This window comes from Manacus vitellinus, unplaced genomic scaffold, assembly GCF_001715985.3.
Source record: "Manacus vitellinus isolate BGI_N305 unplaced genomic scaffold, ASM171598v3 scaffold_12_pilon, whole genome shotgun sequence".
Classification (NCBI taxonomy): Eukaryota; Metazoa; Chordata; class Aves; order Passeriformes; family Pipridae; genus Manacus; species Manacus vitellinus.
In genome coordinates this window covers 13,481,312-13,498,662 of record NW_021938949.1, presented here as the reverse complement: position 1 = coordinate 13,498,662, position 17,351 = coordinate 13,481,312, and the positions used below count along the sequence as shown (strand labels likewise).

At 42.9% G+C, this 17,351-nt stretch overlaps 2 protein-coding genes across 2 annotated transcripts in view; one reads left to right on the top strand and one right to left on the bottom strand.

The window, feature by feature from the left end:
• Positions 1-77: 77 nt before the first annotated feature.
• On the top strand, positions 78-5,709 carry NUBP1 (nucleotide binding protein 1). Its single transcript, XM_029957919.1, has 10 exons — positions 78-300; positions 440-580; positions 749-817; positions 1,339-1,371; positions 2,202-2,292; positions 2,642-2,796; positions 3,862-3,972; positions 4,092-4,194; positions 4,893-4,976; positions 5,548-5,709. The coding sequence occupies exons 3-10, from the start codon at positions 797-799 to the stop codon at positions 5,598-5,600; spliced, it is 651 nt and encodes a 216-aa protein (XP_029813779.1). The 5' UTR covers positions 78-300; positions 440-580; positions 749-796; the 3' UTR covers positions 5,601-5,709.
• A 636-nt stretch (positions 5,710-6,345) lies between these two features.
• The window catches only part of TVP23A (trans-golgi network vesicle protein 23 homolog A), a 17,794-nt gene continuing 6,788 nt past the window's right edge, over positions 6,346-17,351 (bottom strand). Inside the window, exons 2-7 of the mRNA XM_025894556.2 lie at positions 17,336-17,346; positions 12,496-12,640; positions 11,490-11,579; positions 8,904-9,029; positions 7,151-7,280; positions 6,346-6,729 (exon numbers count right to left, since the gene is read on the bottom strand). Of these exons, the coding sequence (XP_025750341.2) occupies positions 6,668-6,729; positions 7,151-7,280; positions 8,904-9,029; positions 11,490-11,579; positions 12,496-12,640; positions 17,336-17,346 (564 nt within the window). The 3' untranslated portion in view covers positions 6,346-6,667. The remainder of the gene's footprint in view (positions 6,730-7,150; positions 7,281-8,903; positions 9,030-11,489; positions 11,580-12,495; positions 12,641-17,335; positions 17,347-17,351) is intronic.

Sequence of the window (17,351 nt, the reverse complement as noted above, 5' to 3'; positions counted from 1 at the left end):
CGGACGCGGCCCGCGGCGGAGGCCCCGCCCCGGGCCGGCCCCGGCCCGCGGGCGGAGGTGACGCGCTGTTCTGGCGGACGCGGCTGGGCGCGGCGCGGCCGAGGCGTGAGCGGCCCGGGCGAGGGAGAACGGCTCGGGCCGGGACGGGCCCCCCGTCGCCACAACCCGCCGCCACAGCCCTCGCTGTGCCTTGCAGATGTTGCCGGGTACCGGCAAGCGCCCAGGCGGGCAGCGCGGCCGCCTGCAGGGATTGCCCCACCAGGGGCTGTGCGCGGCCGGGCCGCGCCGGGCCGCGACCGGGTGAGTGTCGGGGCCGTAGGGCGTTTTGGGCGCGTCGCGCCTCTGGGGGGGCCGTGAGGGGGCTCCGGGGCGGTCCGAGGGGCCCCTGTCGGAGTCCGGGCCGTGCGGGGGCCGCTCTGACGCCCGGTATCGCCCCCAGCCGAGGCGCGGAGCTGCCCGGGCGCGGCTGCGGGCGCGTGCGGCACACGGTGCTTGGTGCTGTCGGCAAGGGCGGCGTGGGCAAGAGCACCTTCAGGCGCCGCCCTTGCGCACGGTGCTGGCGGCCGCGAGCACAAAGCAGGTGGGGCCCGGGGCTGGCGGGAGGGCACCGGCCGTGTGCCCCGCTCGTTAGGGCTTGGCCTTCGTGCATGAACCCCGCTAGGGTGTTCTCGCTGCGTGAGTTCGCCCTGGGGCACGGCCCTGTGCCGCCTTGTTTCCAGTGGGGCGCGTTGGCCGGTTTGTTTTCCAGGTTGCTCTGCTGGACATCGATATCTGTGGGCCATCGATCCCTAAAATAATGGGTCTGGAAGGAGAACAGGTGAGTGAATGCTCCAACGTGTTGCTTAAAGGATTTCTGCTCATTGTTTCAGTAATGTCCTTGGGCTCTGTAGGCTGAAAGCTCGTAAAGGATTTTTTATTGGAAAGTGGCAGTGGGTAGGGAAATAAGGTGAGATGGAGGAGTTCAGCATAATTTATTTTGTAAAAGAGCCATTTGCCTTCAGGATGAGCAGTTCTGCAAAACGGCTTTCATTGCGCAGTGTCCACATACTCGTGATAGCTTAAAACCTGAGTAATATTATCATGATGGGCCTTATCAGCCCTCGAGTATTTTATATAAATATACAAAGTCATGGGTAAACTTGCATAAGGGTTGAACAGTTATTGTTCACTTACTGATGGAGATCTGGTGCTCCTGCAGTTTTTACCTCAACCACCCCAATAAAGCAGGATTGTCCCTGCAGGCAGGAAAGCTGTTACCCAGGTTTGACTTATGTTCATGTTTTGTGTAACATCTGTATTTATTTCTCTTATAACTTTATGTTTCACTTCAATTTTCAGGTTCATCAGAGTGGATCTGGATGGTCTCCAGTGGTGAGTTGGTGCAGCTGTTTCAGAAAGTTTATTGGGTTTGTTTGGGTTGGGCACTGTGTTCTGTGTTCAAAAATGAGTGAGGGAGAAGCAGGAGGCACTTCTGTTAGTTCTTTTTCTAATTACGTAAATATTCAGCTTCTATAGATACAAGATATAGAATATACAAGATATAGAAGATATACAAGATACATATACAGGATATAGAATCTATAGATTCTGTGTTTCCAGATTTTATATCCAGATTTCATATTTATCCAGATTCTACAGAACATACAGAGAATGCTATAGAATATATTTACAGGTACTATAGAATCTGGATGTACACTCTATAGGTTCAGAGTGTTAAATTTCTTTTGTTAATTATAGTAATACTGTATCTCTTGTTTACTGATTTCCCCACTGCAGGCAATAAATATAAATATAAGTTCCTCAGTTTTGTTATTTGGAGTATCAATCAGCTGTGTAGTGTGTCACTTTTTCTGTGACAGCCAAGAAGTACCTTGCACACAAGGAAAACCTCATTAATCTTTGCAAAATGCAGGGAGAGTTTTGCAAGAGGTAGCTTGTAGTGTGCTCTTAAAAGGGCAGCTTGGGCTGAGAGGGAAAGCTGTTTTTATCCTTTTGTTGTCTCCAGTGGTTCCATAAACTGCTGTAACAGCTGCATTTTTTCAGTTTGAGTGTAGCTTTTAATGCCCTGTGATAGAAGATAAGGTTCTCTGCCTTTATTTTATTAATGTCTTCTCCTCCAGCTGCTTTTTCTATAAAATAGGGCTTCAGAGTTGGTTTCTTTACTCTTTCTTCACTGCTCTGTTTCTCTACTTCTCTTTCAGTATGTTGAAGAAAACTTAGGTGTCATGTCAGTGGGGTTCTTGCTTAGCAGCCCTGATGATGCAGTCATCTGGAGAGGACCAAAAAAAAATGGTGTGTATCAAGTGTATCAACAATGATTCATGTACTTAAAAGATTTCAATTATGTAAATACCATGACCTTTTTTAATAACGTAAATATAGTATAAGCTATAAGGAAAAAAGGAGTGAAGGGTTTATTATTTCTTTCGTTGAACATGCTCATTTGGTGAAGTTAAAGGTCAGATGATGTCTTTTTGTTTATATTTTTTTAAGCTTTGTCAAAATACATGTTTTTGTCCTGAAGCGGACTAGTCAGAAGAATCTTCTGCCTGGGCTGCAGGAGTAGAAGTACTCCCTAAAATCTGAAATATGGGGAGATCCTTTTTTTCCTCTTTTTTCACATTCTTATCCTTCCTTTTAGGGCTGATCAAGCAGTTCCTCCGTGACGTGGACTGGGGGGAGGTCGATTACCTGATCGTGGACACACCGCCGGGGACGTCGGACGAGCACCTGTCCATCGTGCAGTACCTCAGTGCCACCCACATCGATGGGGCTGTCATAGTCACCACCCCGCAGGTATGGGGCATGAATTTCCATGGAGAAGCAACTCACAAGTTAAAGGCAGTCCTGGGGTTAGAGGCTGTTGAACTTCAGAGAAACCTGAGGGTACGGAATCTCAGAGGACTGACTTTGTTGTGTTGTGCTGGCGTGTGGGTTGGGTGGGTGTCTCAGTGGAGCTGGGCATCCCACCGAGTCACTAAACCACAGGGCAGTTCACAATTAAAAGCTGTTGTGATCTGTGTGGTGAAAGGAAATGCAGTGTTTCACTTCCTTCTTCAAAATTCACATCCTTGTGGATCTGTAATTTACTCACCAATGGCTTAATGCTCTGAAGAATGTCAGTAAGAAGTTTAGTTTTTAAGTGATAAGCTGTGCACTGTTTGACACCTGTGAAGTAGCCTGTCACCTCCAGTAGGCAGTTTTGTCATGTGCATTTTTAAAAGAGAAATCAGCCCCTGGCAAGCTGAAACTCAGAATATGTCCAGTTCAGACAGAGGTTTTAGTGCCTGGTTTGGAGAGGAACAGGAGCAAAAGACGTGTAGTATTTCCACAGCAGCTGGAAGGATAACACGTAAAGGAAGTGGAAGTGGTGAGAGTGATACTGGAGAGGTGGTGAGGGAAGGAAAAGAGAACAGGAGAATGAGTGAGGGCAAGCATATATGCAAAAAACCTGAGGACAAGATATTTCAAATTTATTTTGGAAGGCGTAACAAGTGTAAGCCTGGTGGTTCTTGTCCTTGCTCTGTGGACAAGGCTCCTTCTGTAAACTGAAAACGTGAAAAAGTTGCCTTAAAAGAACTGAAAGTATGAGGTGAACATAGGAGATAAATGTGGGTGAATCTTGATAGGGTCAGATTTTGAAACAGAACCACATCCAGTAGGCTGGAACTGTTGGACCTGCTCTGTTGCTCCTCAGAATTGTTGCTAGAGCACGTAGCACAGATTTCTGTTCCTCAAAATATTAAGACAGCAGTAATAATTCATCATAAACTCTCCTTAAAATAGCTCTAAGGAGGTAACTGAATGGATTCAACATGAAAACATGACAACTGAAATATGAGCCTTTGCTAATATTTGCAGGAAATCTCGCTTCAGGATGTTCGGAAGGAGATCAACTTCTGCCACAAGGTGAAACTGCCCATCATAGGTGTTGTGGAAAACATGAGTGGCTTTGTGTGTCCAAAGTGTAAGGTAAGGCTGTCTGGGTGTTACAGCATTTTTACCATGGCACTGTGTATAAAACATTGCTCAAAAAATGCCTTGTTCTCAGAATTGCAGTATTTTTAACTCTGGTTTTCCTGTTGTCCCAGAAAGAATCTCAGATCTTTCCCCCAACTACTGGTGGTGCAGAGAAGATGTGCCAGAATTTGAATGTTTCCCTCCTGGGTAAAGTGCCTCTGGATCCACAGATAGGTAAAGTTATTTATTGCACTGCACCTAAAACAAGTTGTTCCTCCTGTACTGATGTTATTACTGGAAAAGCCTGATGTGGGCACTGATGTCTCTTAGGTAAATATCCACTTTTAGATAGAAGGTTTTTTTGAATCTAAAGTTACTGGAACTGTGACATAGCATGATGTGAATGAGGGAAGTGCTCTGGTAATTTCCTTAACCTGAAACTTTAATCAGTTAAGATTAGATGATGCATCTTTTCAGCTCTGTAATCATATTTGAAATACAACATGTCTTTCTCTTTGGTGCAATCACCTGGAAATGCAGGCTGAATAAAATCATAACCACTTCAAAGAATAATACCTCGTAGATGTTAAGCATTAAAACTAGTGCTTAACAAATTCTGCCCAAATTCTGTTGTGGGTTGTGAGGTGTCTTGATTCCTCTTCCACCAGCTGTTACAATTAATACCTGAACTAATGACATTAAGGAACAGGTCAGTACTCTGAACACAACAAGTGAAGGTTTCTGCCAACACAGTTCCTCTGTAAAACTGTAACCTGTGGTTGTAGTCCTGTTACTGACATCAGGGCTTCCTAAAAGGAATAGATGTAGGTGGCTGTTTGAAAGGGTGTCACTGGAGTGGGATAAAGGGTAAAAAAAATAAAAGCTCATCTTTTCTTGTTGCTTTGCTTTTGTGTTTTTCTCTGTCCTTCAAGGAAGAAGTTGTGACAGAGGCCAGTCATTCCTGTCCGAAGCACCAGATTCTCCAGCTACATTGTCTTACAGGAATATCATTCAAAGTAAGTCTGAGAATCACTGTGCACTCTCGGTTCCGAGCACTGCTGCAATATATAAAGGTGTAAAACAGGATTATTTTGCCACAAATAATAAAACAGGAAATGTGCATAGCAATTCTGAAAGTAACAGCTGCAAATACCACGTTTGCTTCTGGGCATTGGTTGTGACAGGCTTTTAAAGCCCTGAGGAGATTGTGTTTGATAGCTGGCTTCCGTGTTTGGTTCAGTCATTCATTTGCAGAGATGTGTGTGCCCTTCCTCTCACAGAAGAGTTCTGAGGTTCTCAAGCAGGCCTGTGGAGGGTGCTCTCCATAACCCATGGGATGCAGCTGGCTAATTATGCCTCCACTTCTAACTGTAAAGGCACAAAACTCCCATTCAAAAACCACCTAAAGAGCTGGTGATGTGCTGTTACAAGATGCAGACAGCTGGGAAATTCCTGAGGCCATTTTCACCCTGATAAAGGTCCAGCTTGAGATATTTGTACCAACAGGGGATACAGTGATGCAGCAACAGCAGACTCCTGATGTGCAACTGAAATACCATTTATATTACATTTTCCATGTCTTTGCAGGAATTCAGGAGTACTGTGAACAACAACATTCTCAAGAAGAAAAGATGATCTAATCTGTGAATGGAATAAAAAATGTAGCTCTTGTTTAAAAGTAACTTATGCCTTGATTTAATAGAAGGAATGTATTCTTTTTGTATATTGCAAATAAATTCTTAATATAAATGTTCTTGCCTTAGTGTTTGCCATAGTTCAGGATTCTTGTAGTTGTTCCCTCGCTAGAAAGCTGTGAAACTGTGTCTGCATATGGGTTAAGAGGTGCATTCTGCCTGTGGTGTCGTGGTACTGATAACCTGACTGTGAAGTTGGCATTTGAAGACATGGAAAACAAGATTTTGTTCAGGCAGTTGAATATAAAATATGCTGGGCTGACACTGGGGCACCATGTAATGTAGCTGCTGTGGTGTGCAGGCCTTTGTCCTGCCTGCTGTGCTGGGGTGAACTGTAATGCCTGGTTCTGCCTCAGAATAACTTCATTTAAGGGTCTTTCCTTCCAGTGGAGATCCATCTCTAGAGTGAAATTCAGTGTAGTATTATAGCACAAGAACAGCATTTTATTTATTTTTTTCCACAGATATCAAAATAAGATTAATGTATTTTAACAATACCTAACTGCCTGCTTCACACAGGCACTGTGTGAACATACCCCCTGAATTTTGTTTTCTTCTATTTGACCCTGAGCCTCAATACTAAATAAACATTCAGTATCTTTAATAACTAAGAGGCCCTTTGGGATTGTAACTCCTGTTTTTATTGAGGAAGCAAAGCTTTGAAAAGTGAGTATTGTGTACAAGAGGGAAAGGCAGTTTGATTTTGTCTGTTGTAGTTCCAAAATTAAACAACTTAGCATTGTCTTTTCATTACATTTAATTCTTGGCTAAGATAGTCCAGCACTTTCTGGTTAGTTTTCGTGGAAGCAGCTTGTTCTGTATAAATCATTTTTGGGGAAGCTTTTAGGTTACAAAAGCTCTAAACCTTTCAGCATCTAAAGACTCAAACACAAATGACATTATTTCATGCAGGCATAATTCTAGAAGAGCTTTATTTAAATATCTTCATGTGAAGAACAGCTTTCATGAATTAGTAGTTTTACTGCTCATCCTTTGAGTTCTTCCTTGTTTGATTACCTAGGGACTGCCTTGCCATGTTCTTCAGTTCCATCTTCTGAAATCCTCCTGCTCTGCCCTGCAGAGTGAACAGAGGACACGTGGCTGTGAGCAGAACCTGGGACATGGGAATCTTTATAAAAGCAGGGAAGAGCCCAGTGGAAGCCTGGGGGTTAAAGATGGCTCTCCCAGCTGTGCCTGAGCAGAGGCATTACATTCCAGTTGGGTAACTCCAAGGGTTTCATTTCAGAGGACATTCTTCCTGAAGCTTGGAAGCCACTCAGTTGTGAAGCTCAGGAGGCTTCCAAACACAGAGCAAAGTGACCTGGGGTAGGGCCCTTCTGTGTGACACTGCAAGAGAGGCTTGTTGGAGGATCAGGATCACCCTGCCAGGAGTTCTTGTGGGAACTGAGACCTGGGAAGAGCCAGAACCAACCATGAGAGGTGGGTTGGCCTGTGCTGCCTCACGGGCTGTGGCTGACAGACAGCTCAGTACTTACTCTGGGGAACATCTGCTGTGCCAAACAACCTCGAAGTTACTCTGCTGATGGTTTTTTGTCCCCCTAATTTGCAGTGGATGTAGCCATACAAATTAGCAGTCTGCAGGGAGATCCCAGCTATCACGAGAGCCTGTGGACAAACAGAAGTTCAGCAGGGACAAATACACCACTACATATCAACTGTGTAGGACCTACACACGTGTGTACCTGTACATACCACCTGGAGAAATGTGTGCTGTAAGAGAGGGATAGTCCTTCCAATAATAAATGACCTTCAAAGAGAAATCAATCTTGTCAAACACAGTAGTTCCTTCATACAAAATGCCTCTTTTATCAGAACACTGATACCAGTTTTGTCATTCTGTATCTTTAAAGACTTCATTACTTTCCTGAAAACACTTACTCAAAAAAGGAACTTCTCAACAGATTCCAGAAACATTTCATGTTTTTGAAGCCTGAGTTGTATCTAAAAGTTTCACATCCAGATCCATGGTACACTGCAGGCCTGGTTAGCTGCCAAATGCCTTAGATACAAATAAGATCCTGTAATTTACAGATTTACAAAGAGCATCCTTAGATAGGAATCCCTATCTAGCATTGATAGGCAGTGAAAGTAACTGACTCCTTTTGTGGTACTACAGGCTTGGCAGCAGGTGGGATCCATCTGACTAATGGAATAACTTACAAAAAGTATTTCTCAGCCCCAGGACCAGTTTCCTGGAAGGACCTCATTTTCATTTGTGTAACTTGCCTTTTACGAGCACCTGAGCAACCTGCCTTCAGAGCCAGTTGGGGTTCTGTCTCCAGCCAGTTCTTGGCTTAGCAAACAGTCTCTGGTTTTCAAAAATAAAGGTGGAGCCATGAACAAAGAGTGCTGGTTTAATTTTAACTGTTGCTTTTTTAGCTGTGCCATTTGGGGCACCAAAAAGCAGTTAATGATTTACCGACAGCTAAATTTCTTGTTTAATCAAAAAATAAAATGTAGTCTTGGCTGTTAACTGGTGATGTGGCTGCACATGTTGGAGGTGCCTTTTATCTTTTCATACTGACTTAAGAAATGATCCTGAGCGTGGCTGGGGACGTGACAGTATGAATTCTGTGGTGATTATCCAAGCACTTAATGTTTGCAGGGGAAAACATGAAGATTTCATAGACAAAAATATCTTAATGTAATGCAATATATGGGGTACATTTCCTCTTGTATTTAGGGAAAAAGTGTTGGGTTTTGTTTTTTTTGTAAATAGAGTAATTATAAAATACATACTCATAGCTCCATTTATCAAGGTTTTAAGCACTAATGATGCTGGTTCTTTCAAAAGGGAATGGTACAAGAGCTCTAAAATCCTTACTTTTCAGAGTAAGTAGCATTCAAATCCCAAGGAGACTTGAAAACCTGAAAACCAGCATCACCAGCTCATTTTTTGTACTCTTCCAATAGTTTCATTTGACTGAAATAAGTTGGGGAAGAGTAAGTTGCTACAGTTAAAAAGAAGGCCAAAATTTTGCCCACCACTTGAGCTTCTCCAGTCACATGAAGGAGTTGACATCCAATAACCCATTAGAAGTGCAGCTAAAAATTACTAATCCATTCCAGAGCGCAGGGCTTGACTGCAGAAAAATCCTTGGGGTTCCTTGAAGCTGTCGGTGGGATTTTTGTACTGTTGGAAGATTTGGTTCAAGACCAACAGATCTGGGGTTTCCCTCTACCAGGATTATCTGTCAGCTGTAGATCTTTCATTATCCCCTGACTCACCAGCCATTTCAGCTTCAAGGAGAACAAGGTGCTAAAGAGAAACAGTGTCCAAATCACAGGGCAGATGATGAGACCAAGCCAAAAGATTCGGGCTTCAGCTTCAGTTGAGGCAGCAATTGTAGGCACCTGGAAGGAAAATTATTGAAACTACCAGTCACCAAGCCAAAATGCACAATAAATGACAAATATCTGGGCTCTGGAGGGAGAGCACAACACCTCAGAGCAGGCTGCAAAAGCCTTGGTTACAGACTTCTTCAGGTCAGCACAACTCACATGTCCTTACTGGAAGGCTCGTTGTTAATGACTACACTTTAAAAAAAATAAGGAAGAGAATTGTACAGAAGGTTCTGATCTTTCCAAAGTTTTTGAAACCTTACTCCAGACCTCAGACCACTCAACCACCATCAGTGTCAGCTTCTGAAACACAGAGCTTCACACCTAGAAAAGAAAACCCTCTGGACTCTTCCACTCTGAAAACTGAAAAGCCTTTTAGGTAATTTTCAGTATATTGAATTTTCCATGTAAAAATAAGACTAACCCATCCTTCCCCCATGAGGCAGACATTGTCATGCAACTTGTAAATGTGGTTAAATTACTCCATCTTGCCCAAGAAAACCCTGAAAGATGCAACCTTTGAGGTGTCTTAACTTTTTCATGTACCCTCTAGACCAATGATGTTGCAGAGGTCCAAAGAATAACGTTCTATGCCTTCACAGTTACAGAAAAAGACAGATCCTCTGAGTCAATAAAAGGGTTTAATCACTTGTATCCTAAATTACTGACACATTACCCAGTAGTGGCATTGCATTGCACTATGTAGGAGGAAAAAACCCAAAGCCAAAGTCAATACACCTGAGAACTTTACACCTGAAAGACTTGGTTAATTTGGTGGAAGATTACAAAAGGCTGCAGTCAGCAGACTTGTAAGAACTGCTTTTCTTTCAGCAAGCATCAGCAGAAAGCAGAGTTTTGGAGATGAACCTCTGTTGCAGCAACCACGTGCCAAGAATTAGTTGTTGGTGAGTGACTTGGAATATTTCTAAGCGTATTTACCCATAAAGCAAGAGATCTTAACGAGCTGCCAGAGGACTGGTAAAGGAGATGGGAGAGATGGAGATGGGAATGCCTGACTTTGGTAAGGAAGAGAACTGCATGTATTCCAGGACCTTGCTATGACAAAGTCTTTCTCATGGATAAGCCATGGCAGAAATACAATCTATATGTTCCTTCCTGTGGTACTATAATTTTCACATTAATAAAGTCACCACTTGCCAGGAATTTTAGAAGATTTTAGCCCATGCAGGTGAATCAACTTGGTACTTCTAGGCTAGAATTAAAAACTGTGACAGGTGAACAAGGCTTGCTCATCTCTCAGTAATTTTGAGGTCTGGAGGTCACTTTATGGATGCCGTTGCTTTTAAGTGCTGAGAAAGCTCTTGGTTCGTGTCTCCACAGAACTAAGGCACTCTGACAGTCTTCTGCTTTCTTTTCTTTCGTGTAGGGTTGTCTGCCTTTAGCTTCCCTTAGGTTACGGGGCACACGCGGGTGTGTGTTCTCCGCTCAGGGGAGCGCTGAGCTCCGGCCCGGGCGGGGCTGCAGAGGGCACTCCAGCCCCGCACAGCCTCCTCCTGCCCGGCCGGGACCACAGCCGGGAGAACCCGAGGGATGGATGGCCCAGTGAGCAGCACTCGGGCGCTGTTCTGCCAGGCTCTTCCCCGAGTCAGGCTGTGGAAAGCAAAACTCTGAGTCTTGACTCTGGCAGTGACGCCAAATGCCATTTTGTAGCTCGTTTGCTCAGGGTGTTTGGGGGAGCACTGGCAGTATCAGAGTGCTCTGTGATCCAGGTTCTGCTCTCCACCATATTCTGTGAGCATGAATGAAATACTGATTTTAAAATATTGAATCACAGAATCAAGTAGTTTGAGAAAGACCTCTGAGATCACCGAGTCCAACCTGTGACCCAGACCACAGCACCAGTGCCACATCCAGTCTTTCTTTAAACACCTCCAGGGATGGTGACTCCACTGCCCCCCTGGGGAGCCCATTCCAATGCCCAATCCCTCTTTCTGTGTAGAACTTCCTAATGTCCAAACCTAAACTTCCCCTGGCACAGCTTAAGACTGTGACCTCTTGTCCCATTGCTGGTTGTCTGGGAGAAGAGACTGACCCCCACCTGGCTACACCCTCCTGTCAGGGAGCTGTAGAGAGTGATAAGGAACCTGAACTATTTAGCACTGCTTTCCACATAGATATTTCCTGAAGGGAATTCTGTGCTGGCATTATCTACGGGAAGATGTGTTTATTGCAGGATATTCTCACTAGAAAACAGAACAGAACCATTAGAAATGTTTCATACCTACAGCACCATGCTGTGAATATTTATTCTGCTGATCCATGTGCTGACAGTGTTGTCCTGCAGGCTTCCAGGATGTGACAAACCAATGTTTGCACCTGAACGCTTACATTGTGTTCTATAGAAGCTGGATAAAAGTAACTGTTACAAAGGTGCTCTATTTGATTTAGCATCAGCTTTACAAATTTCCTATGGATTGTTTGCCCTGTGCCTACTTCTATTAATATATTTACCCTTTTTGCTTCAAACACCCAGTGGCTTTTTCCATCTTCATCAATCTGGTTCCACCAACGCAAACCAACCAAGAGTCTTCCTGTCACGTTCTAGTGATGAAACCATTATTTGCATTAATCAGTAGCACAAGTCACTTGCCTGACTAACAGTCAAAAATAAAAAAGACAAGCATGTTCAACAATCGTCTTTTATCAAATGCTAAAATTACTTCTAAAAGCTGTGCCAGCTTGAGCACAATGGCCATTAATGATGGATGAAATTACCACAAATTTAGAAGCCTGTTCTCTTTTAATATGATGATTAGCACAACAGCACTTATTTAGATAAGAAATTATAGGTTGTATCTTTTTCAAGCCAGTCAGTTGGACAAGCACCCAATAAACAAATTTCCTCAGTAAAAGAGGAGCATTGAGATCAAAAACACACTGAAAAATGGGAGATTAATGATAAGCAAGTAAACTGTGTGGGTCAAGCAAACAAACTAAGAAAATATTCCTGCACCTGGATGAACACTGGAAGCTTTCAGAATACCAGAGACACATCAATGCTTCACTTCTACAGAACAAAAACCTTGTTCCACATGTGGAGCCCCTGGATCCTGGGCTGGCCTGACCCACCTGCCTGCATGTGATTAGGGCACCAGAGCCATATCTGGGCTTCCAGGGCCCTTCTGCAGCCCCCCCCAGGGGTGTGGTCTGCAGCTCTGAACATCCTCAGGCATTCATTACTTTAATTTTTATTTTTTTAAGGGGGAAAATACAAAGAAATCTACCTAGAGCAAAGCAATTTTCTCACCATTTTAGCAGCTCCCACCAGCCATAGAGAATATGGTGATAAACAATAACAAACATATATAAACATCTTCATTAAAGTGGGCTAGGCATGTGATAAACCAACACATCACAATGCTATTGGTGCTTTGTCAGTATGCATATTTCCTTTTTTGTTTCATTTAGTGGCAAGCAAAATACTTGCAAAGGTAATTACTATTGAGGGTCATCTTACCTTGACTGACCAAAAGTCAAAGGATAGAAGGAGGAGAATAGTGACAAAACAGGCAACAAAGCTGTTGCTGAACCAGTCACAGAACAAGTAGGTAACAATAGCACTCACTCGGAAAAACAGGTGGAAAAAGGTGGCCAGTGGGTGCCTAGAAAAGAAAACACAGAGCATGAATGAAGTGATGGGACCTGAAGGAATGTCACAGTACTCGCTGATGCTGTAGTATAACACAAGTGTTTTTACTTTAAAGTGGTATTTTGGATTGTAGTTTCTATTATTTCAAATGTTGATGGGTACCTTCATTATCAAAGCAATAGTATTTTCAATGGCCAAGCTTCAATCTAAAGCTAAAAGATGAATGTGGTGTTCATGTCATAACTTTCTCAGAGACAGGACAAAATGAGGAGTCTTTCACCAGTTTCTTTGGTACTATGTGAAGGAATGTGGTGGTTGTGTTCAACAGCATCCTAAAAACCCTCTTTGTTTCATAAAATAAACCAGCTTTTTAAAGCACAAAATAATTGAGACAATTCTTATGCCTTTCAGAACTGTTTTGAAAACAAAACAGGAACTCTGAAACTAAAAAATAGTAGCTGTTTGGTGTAAGACAAAATGAACCTTCGTATTTAGTGTCTAAACCCAAACACTTCCTTTTAGAAAGGGAGAGCGATTTGGGAATCTAACAGTTCTTATGAATTATTTCATATTAATTTCACCGGATATTTATGCTTTGCTCATCCAACAAAATTCTGTCTGTAACAAAATAAAGAGGAATTTCAGTGAAAGAAGTAATTATATGGCATGAACTATTGACCTGTGCAGTGGGACAGGGGGTTGGAGAATGCTGGAATGAGCACAGTACAATTTTCAGGGTAATATGCCAAGTATAAAACTTATTCTGTACCATTGTGGTTGGGTTAATTAGTTGAAAGTGAGAATTAACTAGAGATTGTTGCATTTGAACAACTTTTCCCTTGAAGCTGAGTGAATAAAATTTGTTTTCTGAATAAGATATTTTTCTTTAAGTCAGTAGTTGTCTTATTAAGCTCCTCCACCTCTATGAACAATTAACACTAGTTTGGCCTGGGCCAAAATTAGCTATTCAGCAGTTGAATGTTATTCTATTATTGTGTATAATAAAATGAGATATATAATATATACACACAATTATAATTGTTTATGGTGAACTTAAATGATAGCTATATAAATATAATAACTATTTAAATATCCTTATTGTAATATTATTCTATAGCTGTTTAACTGTTCTACATTTGAATATTTATATAATGTCAACCCTGTGCTTGTAGTACTACACACGTGACTGGAGAAGGCAAAATGATGCACAGCTGTAGTTTATATTTACTCCTGGTCATGCCCATGTTAACTTCAAACTTTCCAAAATCTTCTTCTGGCTTACAACTAAACATATCAGATTTCAAATGAAAGGGGCTTTTTCTGCTGTAAGCAGGTGGGTGGAGCGGGGTGGACACTGTGAACTGCCAAAACCAGGCAGTGCCTCGCTGCTCACACCGGGGTGGGCTGAGCTGGGTCAGTGCTTTGAAGGTGACAGGAACTTTTGTGGGGTAAAGTGGCAGGTCCATGGAGCCCCTGGAGCCCCTGGAGCTTGAAGAGCTTGAAATATTAGATGGTATAAAGCCTTTCCCATGAGAACAGTGAGGGTAGTTAAACGTTCCCATGGACACAGCCCTGAGTATTAGGGAGTTAGCTGGAAGATGATAACAGTGCAAGGACGAAGCTGTTGACTGTGTGTTTCAGAGTGCAGGTGTGAATTTCTGAGTGTTTTTGTAAAAATATATTTACAAGTGTGTGGGAAAGTCGGGGTTTGCTACCTCAATAAAGCTGCCTGCTATGCTGAGCAGGCAGACACCCTTGTCTCATCTCTCTTCGTGTGTGTGTGTGTGTCTTCTTTCTTCATGGACCAAAACCTAACGACAGATACCCCACAGCAAACTTTGGAGAAGTAGTGTTTCCTTTTGGAAGGCAGATTCAGCAGGATTACTGGATTACAACAGGATTACTGTTTGGATGCTGAATCTGTTCCAATATCAAACTTTGAAGGGTATTTACTGAAAAAAAAAAAAAAGTCCATGAGCAAGCAGCTCTCATTTATTGCAGTGCTGAACACTTTTCAAGGCTGTGGAATGTCAGTGTCCTCTCCCAAGGACATGCTCACCAAGCCACAGACAGACTTGCAGGTTCTTGTGCTATGGGAGGAGTGTAGAGATGCATCAAAACTTGCACCTCATTTTTTGGACAGCTCTCTCAGCCTCAGAAAATTTATGCTGAAGAAAAATAATAATCCCCAAACTAATGGAATGCAGTAAATAAACTGCTCACTTAACAGAACAAATGTGTTCTCTTAATTCACAGTCATCGTGAAATTTATAGTTCCTATCATATAAAACAGAAGTTTTAATAAGATGATCAGCTTCTAAAACCTGAAGCTAAACAGTTTGCATCCTTTTTAAAATAACTTTCTAGCTTTTCTTCTGTGAATGCATTTATATTGAATTAAACTGTACTCCATAAAACTCTTTTAAAAGTTAATATCCAGAAATGCAATGGCATTAAGAAATCATTGTATAAACATACATTATTCCTTGTACTAATGGGAGACAGTACAGGCTTTAAAAAATGGCAACTTTTCTTTTTTCCTTTTTTCATTCAAATCCAGTAAAGGATGAAGGTAACTGAAACTCTGCTTGCCAGACATTTGCTCCTGAAAGCATAGCAACCCACATGGTTGGACTTTCAGTTTTCCTGTTGCACCTAAACCTCCCTACAGTGTAGAACTGGAGCCTTGAGGCTGAAGGGTTGCCATTTACCTTGTTGCAATGACCTCTCTTCAGTTTGCAAGCGTGATCCCTATTAGGACAGCAATGAGCTGTTGTAAATTTAGTTTCATTCCACATTAAGGAATCATAATTGGGTCAGCCCTAAGGTGTGCCACTGACCCACAGGAGAATCATTCCCAGTTCCTGCTCAGAAGTGCCACAGCAGCACTCTACATGCTGCTTGCTTTTTTTTTTTTTTCCTGTCTGGTACTTCAAATATATTGAGGCAAATTTTGAATAAAGGGGTTCTCTGATCATCATGTTGCCTGGCTGATTTGTGAAAAAGTGAGTGTATGCTCCTGACTGTTCCAGATCCAATGTTCTGGTACTGCAGTGAACTGCAAGAAGTTATCTTTTTCTAACTTCTTAGGAAAGTAGCTATTAACCTTTGGCTTTTAAGGAGCCCTTTTGCACATACCTTGGAGAATCACAAAAGTACATGTTGTCATAGCTTATGCGAATTCTAACCAAGTTCAAGATGTATGAAATTGGGATAAAGACAAAAGATGGGAACATCTTGTTATGCCCTCCAATAAGACTAAATTTTGCAGCACCTAGGTGTTTTTCAGGCTTGTTTAGACAAGATTCTTCAGAAATCTAAAAGCAAACATCTGTGTGAACAGTGTAAGCAGTTCTGTGTGAATGCAGTTTCATTTCTGCATTCTAGAGCAGATGAATTTTCAGTATGAGATTGTCTTTTAATACTATTGGGAGAGCAAGAAAGAAGACCTGTCTTTAATGAAATAAGTTTCTGCACAAAGTTAATCACATAACAGTGTGGTTTGCTGAACTTTGCTTGTCCGTATTTATTGAGCAGTGTGGGCCAGTAGGAGCAGATCTGTAAAGTACCTGATGCTGTGGTACCCTACAAACATTTCAGGGTGGTTTCGCTTCATGCTCAGTCTAGTCTGGTCCCACAGAGAGAATCTGAGGCTCATGTGCTCACGGTACTTCTGAGCTTATTTCTCAGTTTAGTTGAATCCTTTGGGCTATGTCTCCAAGACTGCACCAAAATATAAATGTTCATTTAAAATTTGTGCTGCTGCTGAAGGCTGACTCAGCATGCAGTTACAGTAAAGTCCAATACAGTACAAAGTGCAAGGGCAGAAATGCTTCACCAGACATCAGTAAAACAGAATAATTGTACTGTAAAGCTACATGATTGCTTGTGACCTCAGATAATATTTTGTCAGGTTTAACATCTCTTACGTTTCTTTGTTTACACCTAGAAGAAATATTATCACTGTAGTGGACCAGAGTAAACTGGGGCAAAGTGGAAGAAACCATTCTAAATCAAAGCTGATTATGTACATTATTGATGAGTGCACACATAATTTCTTTTGACATAAAACTCTTCCTTTCACAATCTTTGGCTGAAGATTCTTCAAAAGCCACCATGGAACAACAGCTCTGTCACCTGGGACCTCAGTGTGGCCAGAGCTGCAGAGTGACACCCAAGGTGACAAACCCAAAGGCAGCAGCTTAACCTGGTGAGAGGGGTGAATGGGTTGGATTTTCTTAGGTAATATCTATGAGAATAAGATGTACAATATTCCACACATCATCACACCCTGTGGAAGGGAAGCATGACAGTTTTATTGCAGGTTTCTTGCTGCTTCCCTTCAGCCAGGTGTGCAGTGCAATGCCTGAGCACTGCAGCACAGCTGCTTTTGCTGGAGCTGAGAGGCCTCTCTGCTGCTCCAGCTCTAACAAAAGTAGTTTGGTTGGGGTTTTGGAGCGTTGGGTGTGTCGGGTTCCCGTTTCCATGGCCGGGTGATGCAGGTAGCAGGGCCTGCTCCAGCCCGGGCATCTCCCGGAGAGAGGCTCCCCATCCTCCCCGGGCAGCCTGTTCCAGCGCTTCACCACCCTCTCTATAGAAAATGGGAATTAAGCGTTTAAACGGAGCTTTCTCTGTTCTCGTGCCTCAGGGCAGCCGGAGCAGCGAGGGCCACACGGGCGCCGCGATGCTGCGGCCTCCGCGCCGTTACCTGATGCGCGCCTTCC

Excerpts from the sequence above, each read along its gene's own strand:
- NUBP1 (XM_029957919.1), top strand. The coding sequence starts at position 797 with ATGGGTCTGGAAGGAGAACAG. Across the intron at positions 3,973-4,091 it reads TTGTGTGTCCAAAGTGTAAG|AAAGAATCTCAGATCTTTCC; the intron begins GTAAGGCTGTCT and ends CTGTTGTCCCAG. Across the intron at positions 4,977-5,547 it reads TTACAGGAATATCATTCAAA|GAATTCAGGAGTACTGTGAA; the intron begins GTAAGTCTGAGA and ends ATGTCTTTGCAG.